General features: G+C 51.0%; 1 protein-coding gene across 2 annotated transcripts; it reads left to right on the top strand.

Annotated features, from left to right (window-relative positions):
- The first annotated feature begins 3,929 nt into the window (after positions 1-3,929).
- On the top strand, positions 3,930-8,739 carry TFF1 (trefoil factor 1). Of its 2 annotated transcripts, XM_007969094.3 has the most exons (3): positions 3,930-4,400; positions 7,441-7,593; positions 8,530-8,739. In XM_007969094.3, the coding sequence occupies exons 1-3, from the start codon at positions 4,316-4,318 to the stop codon at positions 8,544-8,546; spliced, it is 255 nt and encodes an 84-aa protein (XP_007967285.1). In that variant the 5' UTR covers positions 3,930-4,315; the 3' UTR covers positions 8,547-8,739. The 2 variants fall into 2 exon arrangements, with proteins under 2 accessions (XP_007967285.1, XP_007967283.1); XM_007969092.3 differs by lacking the exon at positions 8,530-8,739 and having other exon boundaries at positions 7,441-7,952.
- Positions 8,740-10,082: the final 1,343 nt, after the last annotated feature.

The following is a 10,082-nucleotide window of genomic DNA, read 5'->3' as shown; positions in this document are numbered from 1 at the left end:
TCGTTGGAGGGAGTGAGCCCTGACCGGAGGGTGTGAGTGGTTGTTGGAGGGAGTGAGCCCTGACCGGAGGGAGCGAGCGGTGACAGAGGGTGTGATCGGAGGCCGGAAGGAGTTGGCGGTGGCTGGAGGGTGTGAGCAGTGTCTGGAGGGAGTGGATGGTGTCCAGAGGGTGTGCGCGGTGGCTGGAGGGAGTCGGTCTTGGTCACGGGGAGTGAGTGGTGGCTGGAGGGTGTCAGCAGTGGCTGGAGGGTCACAGGAGTTGCTGAGATCTGCTGTTCCCTTCACATGTGCCGTGGCCATTTACCAATCACTCTTTTCACCAGGAGCCGCTGGTGCAAGGACGCAGTCCCCCACCTTCAACCCTCCTACTCCTAATCCTCCCTCATTAGCACCTGGGACTGGTCCAGCAGAGGCCAGGGCACCTCCAGGCAGGGATGTTGTGTAGGAGCTGGCCAAGCCTTTAAGTTATATTTTCTACAATATTATTGGTTCCCAATGCAGTATTAAAGTTGTGTACTCAGTTCCTGGAGGCCACAGAGGAAGAGGCGGGAAAAGGGAAGGGACAGGAGTGGGGGACGGAGCCCAGGACCAGAGTGCTGCTGGCCTATCGAGCTCACTCTCAGAGGAAACCAAAGAACTTCCCAGGCCTGGCTGCCAGGAAGGGCTCCGGGGAGGGCAGCCAGTCCTACTCCTCCACGGACCTGGAAACTTCCAGATCAGGTGCTATTTCCAGACCCCTAAGCAGCTGTCTCCTAGGCCTGTGGCTTGGGTGCCTCATCTCACCTCCCTCCTACTGTCAGAGCTCCCTGGAGGAAGAAGAACTGGGGAACTTGGGGGTCTACTTCCTGCCAGACCAGAGCTACTTACAGCAGCGGTACCTGGGGGTTCTGTAGTGAGAGTTGGCCCGAAAGCTAAAGCAGGAAATAGGCTCGATGGCTAGGTGGGCCTCAGGGACCACGGTCAAGGGTTTAGAGTCTGCAACCCACTTCAGCCCCAGCAGACAGGTCTTTTACCTCACTAGGAGTCAGCCCTTCAGCTGGGCAATGCTAAGAACAGTTCTGCAGCCCAGGGGCTTCCGTAAGGTTCAGGCAAGAACTCCTAAGTGAGTCCTTTGGATCCGGAAGGAGCTGCGACACCCCAGGGACAGGAGACTTAGGGCTGAGTATTCGGTTTAATCACCTCCGAGGAGCGTTCCCACATCCCCAGGAGAGGAGACCATCAGAAAAACTACCAGGAAAAGGATTTTTTAAAGTTATTTTTGGTTTGTGAAGTTATGAGAACTATGATTTCAGAAACATTCTTACTGGACTAATAGTACCTTTTGTAACTGAAAATTTTACGGAGATAATAGCAGAGTCACACACAGTCGTAACACAGAGGGAGCCCTTGTAAACGGTGCCCTGTTTTCCCTAATGATAATATTTTGCAAAACCACAGTTCAGGGTCACAAGTGGGATATTGACATTGATGTAGGCAATTCGTCTTACAGATTTCTCCAGTTGCGTGTGTGTGTGTGTGTGTATTCAGCTCTAAGATATTATGACCTGTACAGGTTCAAGTATCCACCGCTACAGTGAAGATACAGAGTAATTCCATCATCAAAAGGACCCTTCCTGTTGTTCTTTATAAAACTATACCCAATTCCCTCATGAGTGAGTGTTCCACCCCTGTCTCTAACCCCAGGCAACCACTAATCAGTTCTCCATTTCTACAATGTTGTCATTTCAAAAGTGTTACGGAAATGGAATCATCCAGTATGGAACCGTTTGGAATTGACTTTTTGTCTCAGAGTAATTCCCTAGAGAGTCATCCAAGTTGTTTGGAGTATCACTACTTTGTTCCTTTTTTTATTACTGAGTAGTATTCCATAGTGTGGCTATGCCAGTGCTTAGATAACCATTCACCTATTGAAAAACAGCTGGATGGATCCCAGTTATTGGCTGTTACAATTAAGACTGTTACAAAGGTTCGTGTTCAGGTTTTTGCATTTGTGTACAAGTATTCACTTCTGTTGAGTAAAAGCCCAGGTGCAATTACTGGGGGATTTAATAGCTGCATACTTTGATTTTTAAGAAACTGGGTCAGGGACGGTGGCTCACGCCTGTAATCCCAGCACTTTGGGAGGCTGAGGCAGCAGGCAGATCACGAGGTCCAGAGATTGAGACCATCGTGGCCAACATGGTGAAATCCCATCTCTACTAAAAATACCAAAAAATTTAGCCAGGCATGGTGGTGTGCACCTGTAGCCCCAGCTACTTGGGAGGCTGAGGCAGGAGGATTGCTTGAACCCAGGAGGCAGAGGTTGTAGTGAGCCAAGATAGTGCCACTGCACTCCAGCCTGGTGACAAAGCAAGATTCTGTCTAAAAAGAAGAAAAGAAAAGAAAGAAGGAAAGAAGAAAGAAAGAAAGGGAGGGAAGGAAGGAAGGAAGGAAGGAAGGAAGAAAGAAAAGAAAGAAAGAAAGAAAGAAAGAAAGAAAGAAAGAAAGAAAGAAAGAAAGAAAGAAAGAAAGAAAGAAAGAAAGAAGAAAGAAAGAAAGAAAGAAAGAAAGAAAGAAAGAAAGAAAGAAAGAAAGAAAGAAAGAGAAAACCTGCTGCACTCTTTTCCAGAGTGGCGCCACCATTTTACATTTCCACCAGCAACACAGGAGGGATATGGTTTTCCAAACCCTCACCAGCATCTGGTGTTGCCACTGTGTTTATTTACCACTCTGATCAGTATCTCATTATGCTTTTAATTTGGATTCCCTGATGGCAAATGATGTTTTCTGCCAGCTGTATATCCTCTTTGGTAAGATGTCTGCTCATGTCTTTGGCCCATATTTTCATTGGATTGCAAAGGTCCTGAGTTTTGAAAGTTTTTATATGGTCTAGATACAACTCCTTTGCCAAATATGTAGTTTGTAAATATTTTCTCCCAGTCTGTGGCTTAACTCTTTATCCTCTTCTCATGGGCTTTCACAGAGCAAGAGTTTTGCTTTCAATGAGATCTAATTTATCAATTTTTCCTTTTAAGTATCATGTTCGTGGTGTCCAGTGGAAGAGGCCTTTGCTCAGTTTGAGGTCCCAAAGATGTTTTTCTGAAAGTTTTATGGTTTTATGCTTTACACTTTATGATGTATTTTGAGTTTTGTACAAGGTTTATTTAGATCAAGTTTCATTCCCCCCATTCCCCCCATGGAGATCTCGACTCGCTGTAACCTCCGCCTCCCGGGTTCAAGTGATTCTCCTGACTTAACCTCGGGAGTAGCTAGGATTACAGGCACCCGCCACCATGCCGGCTAATTTTTGTGTTTTTTGTAGAGACGGGGTTTCACCATGTTGGCCAGGCTGGTCTTGAACTCCTGACCTTAAGTGATCTGCCTGCCTCGGCCTCCAAAAGTGTTGGGATTACAGGCGTGAGCCACTGCGCCAGGCCTACAATTTCATTACTAAAACAATTCCACTGTAAAAGGGAAAAGAACAGGAAAGAATTAGCTCAGATACATAAGTAAAAATGTGCATACAGTTCCTTGGCTTAGGATGCTGAACGGTTGACAGTTACTGCCGTCCGTGCAAACCCAAGCAGGAGCCTCTTTAGATGGGGCCCATTTCCCCCATGAAGGACCTCGGGTGCTTTGCTCATGCAAATTTGCCATGGACATGTCTAACCGGACGAAATTCATGAGAACAGATGCAGTTTGAAGGCCCAGATCCCTCAGGGGCAGAAGGAAAGAGGGAGGAACAGGCCTTGTATTTCCCTACTCATCTTGTTCAGACACAGACTTGGAGACTTGGATTTCAAAATAGTTGAAAACCGCTCACAGGCCCATTTCATTCTGAGACCAGAGCAGATGGAATGGGCTTCATGAGCTCCTTCCCTTCCCCCTGCAAGGTCACAGTGGCCACCCTGTGAACCACTCTTGTCACGGCCGAGCCTTTTCCGGCCATCTCTCACTATGAATCACTTCTGCAGTGAGTGCAGTATTTACCCTGGTGGGAGGGCCCCTCAGATATGAGTAGGACCCGGATTAAGGTCAGGTTGGAGGAGACTCCCACGGGATAAGAGGGACTTTCTGAATCTCAGATCCCTCAGCCAAGATGACCTCACCACATGCCCTCTCTTCTATCAGCAAATCCGTTCATGTGGCTTGACCATGTCTGGGAAACACCTTTGCTAAAAATCAGTGGAGATTATTGTCTCAGAGGATCCCAGAACCTCCTTAGGCAAATGTTACCTAATGGTCTTTAAGCAAACAGAGCCTGCCCTATAAAATCCGGGGCTCGGACGGCATCTCATCCCTGACTTGGGGTCGCCTTTGGAGCAGAGAGGAGGCAATGGCCCCCATGCAGAACAAGGTGATCTGCGCCCTGGTCCTGGTGTCCATGCTGGCCCTTGGCACCCTGGCCCAGTCCCAGACAGGTAAGGTGTGCTTCTTCCTGCCCTGTGGGGCCACAGCCAGCTCGGGCAGCCTCTGCCGGGAGCCACTGTTTTACATACATAGTTTTGAGCACCTGTTTTGTGCCAGGTGCTGTTCTAGGCCCTGAAAAGTATATCCCATGTTACAGGATCGGCAAAAGCAGGGGGAGAATAACTAACACAGGGTGGCAGGGCCCCAGGAGGCCCTTGAGATGTGCGACGAGGAAGGTGCTGCCCTCGGTCGGGGCTGTTTTCCCGTGTTGGGAAGACTTTACAATCCTCCCAAGTGTCATGTTTCAAAGAGGAAGTGTTGGTGTGGAGTCTCAGAATAGTGCTTCCGAGTGTTCATGCCAACATTTCCCCCAGGGGCAGACCCTCCCAAGGCCCATCCAGATAGGCCCAAATGCCTGTCCCAGTGATGGCCAACTGGGAGACCCTCTTCCACAGGCCCAAATGCCCATCCCAGTGGTGGCCAACTGGGAGACCCTCTCCCACAGGTTTCTGGGCTCCTCTGGGATCCATGCTCTGGGAGTCAAAGCCATCTATCCCATGAATGCGTGGCTGGCAACCCCTGTTCCCCGGTGTTGTCAAGTGGATGGGTTGCCCTGGCTCCTTCTAGGGAGTGGAGGAAGAGCCCACTCTTGCTTCCTTGGGAAGTGTTTGCATCTCAACTCCTTTACCTGCAGAATGGATCAATGGTCTGCCCTAGGGCTGTCGGGAAATGCGGTGTGGCAGCGTCTGGGACTCGCACTTTGCCAGCTGCAGGGAGATGAATAAGTTATTTGCTGTTATTAGGTTCAGTTTCAAGCTGGGGGCAGGAGAAAGGGCTTTCCACGCTTCCAAAGCAAGGCTTTCCAGAGAGGCTTCAAGAGGGGGCGCCCAGTGGTGGTGTCCATGCCTCTACTGCCCTCCAGCCACCTCTTGATCGCTGCTGTGGGGTACGGGGCCTGAGGGTACGGGGCCTGAGGGGTGGGCTTGCGCAGCATAGAAGAGAAGCCAGCATCAGGCGGCGGTGGGAAGCCCCCAAGCCCATGGCAGGGAGCGGGGGAGCATTGGAACCTGAGAGAGGAGGTGGCCTCGGTGTACAGAATGAACCGGGTGGGTCCCCATGCTGGCCACCCCCACGCCCATCTGCCTCCGCCCTTGCCCCCCCCAGCCCCCAGCCCTGCCCCCTGTGCTGTGGGATCACAGAGGCCGCGGTTAACTCCCCTCCCCCGGCCCCACACACCCTCTGGCTCAAGGCTCAGAGCTTCCTTGTGGGTCACTCAGGTCCATGACCTTCTTACAACAGAAATCTAGAAAATTGTGATTACAATTTAGCGCATTCGCGTGTGGAAACCATTTCCATTTATTTCTGTCATGCGACAAAGCGGATGGGCAAGACAGCGTCTGCTGGAGGCAGAGCGCCGGGGCTGGAAATCCTCCTTCCTGAGGAGGAAACTCCCCCACCTCCCAGGATGATGATCCTCCCTCACCACGGGGCCTCTCTTGACCCCACAATGCCCTGGGGGTGGGCGATGGTCACCTTCACTTCGTGATGGATCCAGACCCCAGGAGGGCAACGTTCCCATGGAAGCTGCTGGGCAGTGGGAGGTGAACCCAGATCCTTCCCAGCAAGCCAGGAACACTTTTTCCAAAGACAGCTCGAGGCCGTCCCCGATAGCAAAGCAGACAAGAGAGCAGCCCCTCCTGGCCTCCTCCGGGGCACCCTCACCTGAGCCAGTGTGGCCAGACGGAGCTCCTCCCCTCCTATGCCCCAAGACAGGGACAGGGACACAGACAGGGACAGGGACAGGGAGGGTGCTCTGGGCTCCTTTTTCCCCCCGCGCTGCAGGCTGTCAACCGCCAGATCCTAATAGGTTGCCTTCTTAGACCTTTGATTCCGCGGAGCTCTGAGTCTGAAGCTCTTGTGTTAGAACGTCTTATATAAGATCCTGTGGCAGCCCCCAGTCAGCTCCATCTGTCCATGTGTCTTCCCCCTCTAGCCCCTTTCCTCACTGCCCTGCTTCAAGCTGTTTCACAGCTCACAGCCCTCTGTCGGCTCCTACTAGACCAACCCACCCCGTCGCCCTCTCACCTTACCTGCAATGGGCTTCCACCTCCTGAACACATCTAGGTCTCTGGAATGGCCTTTGCCCATGTGGCTTCATCTTCCCCTGGTGAATCTCCTCCTGCAGGGAATCCCCCTGCTTTGTTCAGCCTGCTTGTCATTGGCCCCTCCTGGGAGCACTCCCTACCCCCGTGGTTACCCTGGGCACCCTGGGATGATGGCCTTGCGTTGTCTCACACATTTTCTTGCCTTTCTCCTGCATCAGATCCTCAGACTCTTTTGTTTTGTTTTGTTTTGTTTTTGAGACAGAGTCTTGCTCTGTCACTCAGGCTGGAATGCAATGGCGCGATCTTGGCTCACTACAACCTCCGCCTCCTGGGTTCAAGTGATTCTCCTGCCTCAGCCTCCCAAGTAGCTGGGATTACAGACGTGTGCCATGACGCCCGGCTAATTTTTTGTATTTTTAGTAGAGATGGGGCTTCATCATGTTGGTTAGGCTGGTCTTGAACTCCTGACCTCAAGTGATCCACCTCCCTCGGCCTCCCAAAGTGGTGGGATTACAGGCATCAGCCTGGCCCAGATCCTTAGACTCTTAACAACGACTTCTCTGGTTTTAATTTCTGGGTCCCTCTCACCTGGCATAGTGCCTGGCTTTTGCCATACTAGCTTCTCATGCACACAGATGGTGCTCAGTAAAATTTATGTATTGAGTAAAATTTAATAATAGTTTGTTGAAATTAAACAGTGAATAAATAAGTTACCTAGAAAGATGCAAAGTCCACAAACCCGGGGCACCTTGCATTTTCCCTGAGTGTAATGTTTGTACGTCAGGATGTGAGGACCACATCTCCCTCTCGTGTCCTGAGGGTTTCATATCTGCCTCACCGGACGGTTGCTGATGTCACTGGAGAAGGAAGCTGGATGTGTGTGTGCACAATAACATCAAGGAATTTAGCCCACAACTTACTTTGCTTCTTACCTGTGCACTTCTAGAGACATGTACAGTGGCCCCCCGTGAAAGACAGAATTGTGGTTTTTCTGGTATCACGGCCTCCCAGTGTGTAAGTAGGGGCTGCTGTTTCGATGACAGCGTTCGTGGGTTCCCCTGGTGCTTCCATCCTAACACCATCGACATCCCTCCAGAAGGTACGACCTTTTTATACCATGGGTTCTGAAGATTTAGAATTAGTTAGAAAAGCCACATAAGACTGCAGAGGCTCTGATCGGCATCACCAGCTGTGCCTTTCCCCGGAGTCGTGGCCGCAGGTGGTGGCGCAATGGGGTAGCCTGAGTCAGGCTGCATTCAGGTCCGGGAATAGAAAGGCAAGGCTGAGGGGCTTGGGAAGAAACCTGATTTTTCCCCGGCTTCTCTTCACATCTCTAACCAAAAGCCTGTGAAGAGCCACTGTTGGTAATGTTTTCCAGCTTGCCTAGGATAGAGGGGGAAGGCATGACAAAATTTGAAGACAGTTCATGTATTCTTTTCTTTTTTTTTTTTTTTTTTTTTTTTTGAGATGGAGTCTCGCTCTGTTGCCCTTGAGCTGGAGTGCAATGGTGGGATCTCGGCTCACTACAGCCTCCGTCCCCAGGCTGGAGTGCAGTGGCCAGATCTCAGCTCGCTGCAAGCTCCGCCTCCCGGGTTTATGCTGTTCTCCTGCCTCAGCCTCCTGAGTAGCTGGGACCACAGGCGCCCGCCACCTCGCCCGGCTAGTTTTTTGTATTTTTTAGTAGAGACGGGGTTTCACCCGGTTAGCCAGGACAACCTCAGCTTTCTAGTAGCTGAGATTACAGGCGTGTGCTACTGTGCCCAGCTAATTTTTTTTTGTATTTTTAGTAGGGATGGGGTTTCACCATTTTGGCCAGGCTGGTCTTGAACTCTTGACCTCAGGTGATCTGCCTGCCTCAGCCTCCCAGAGAGCTGGGGTTACAGGCATGAGCCACCGTGCCCGGCTGACAGTTCATGTTTTCTAAAGAATGTGCCTGTTGATAGCTTAAAGTAAAAACTCTGTAATTGCTTAAATGTGAAAGAAACTATTTATCCTCACTAAATCATCTCTTCCTCCCTCTCTCTCACCCCTGTAGAGGAGTGTGAATTTTAGACACTTCTGCGTGGATCTGCCTGCATCCTGACGCAGTGCCATCCCCAGCACGGTGGTTAGTCCCAGAGCTCGGCTGTCACGTCCACCGGACACCTCAGACACGCTTCTGCAGCTGTCGGCTCACAGCACAGATTGACTGCTCTGACTTTGACTACTCAAAATTGGCCTAAAAATTAAAAGAGATCGATGTTAATCTGTGCTTTTCATTCTTTTAAAGAATATGAATGATTTTCCTTTCTTGAAAGTGAAGCACAGCCTTTCACCCTGGGCTCTCTCTGTGGGTTCTGAGCCTTCTGGGCTTCCTGAGCTGGGATACGAGTAGGCAGCTGAGTGCAGAAAGCAGGGACGGTGGGGTGTGCAGCAGGTACCCGGCTCAGTGCTCAGTGCTGATGCCCGAGGACCGGACCTCAGGCTCCTTCTACAAAACCAGAGTCCCCCAGAAGCAAGTCCAAGCCGTACTCTTGTCCAGTCATGAAAATGGACACCAACTCCCCTCGCATTTCTTAACTACTCACCGTGGATGCCCCAGCGACCAAGTGATACAAGTTACCTTTCCATGTATTTGCTTTCCCAAATAGAAACTGGCGTAGGAGACGAAACCCATAGCAGAGTGTCTGAAAGCATGTGTAATAAAAATTGCAGAGGGTGGCATGGGCTGACCCCTCCAGGAAAACCCCTCCCCAACCTGAGATCTGAATGAACTAGAAAATAGAACAGCAGGGAAGGGATACAGAAGCCAAAATGTCACTTTATTCCCACTGGCCCCTCTGTACCTTGGCGAGGATTGGGAGAGGGTGTCCCCCCGACCTAGTCGTCCTTGCTCCAGGGACCTCAGCTCAGTAAGCCCCAAGCCAACTGCACCCTGGGTTCCTGCTCCTCCCACCTGTCCCTCCATCTGGTGCTCTTGTGCTGGGCATCGTTGCACAATTATACTGGAGATGGGGTCCCAGGAGCTCTGGAAAACTGCTCTCTGCAGCCAGCTCGTTCCAGGGAGGAAGAGGGAGGTGCAGAATTGAGTGCGGCCAGCTCTTTCCACATTAACCAGTCCGGTAAATCATTCCCAAACCCTTGGCCACTAGGGTCAGCAGATAAAGAGGCCCGAGAGGCCAGGAGACACCCACCATGAAGAACCATCAGGAACAGGAAGCCCCCTGCTCCCGGCACACAGCAGCACACACATGAGCTGTAACAATACATGTTGTCACATATGTGTCGGGGGGCCACAGACACCTCCTCTTACCTCTCAGATGTGCAAGGAAGTTTTAGCTTCTCTTTTCCATCTATGGTATGTCTGATCTTACACTCTCTGTCTGCTAATTACAGGCAAAACCAAGCTAACTATTTATTTAGTCCAATTCCTCTTAACATTCAGTTTGTCATAATAATTTGCACAGCTTCTGTCGGTCACAGTCTTTGGGGACGCATTGCTCATTCTCTTACCTCGCTCCACCCCATCTTGCCCTCTCTACCCCTGGTTGGGGGTGAAGGAGCCCCTGGGTCTGCCCATGCCCTTTGGATTCCTGCTGGCCCACTGTG

Source organism: Chlorocebus sabaeus, chromosome 2 (assembly GCF_047675955.1).
Source record: "Chlorocebus sabaeus isolate Y175 chromosome 2, mChlSab1.0.hap1, whole genome shotgun sequence".
NCBI lineage: Eukaryota > Metazoa > Chordata > Mammalia > Primates > Cercopithecidae > Chlorocebus > Chlorocebus sabaeus.
Note: the sequence above shows the minus strand (reverse complement) of the source record. Positions and strands in the feature narration are given on the sequence as shown.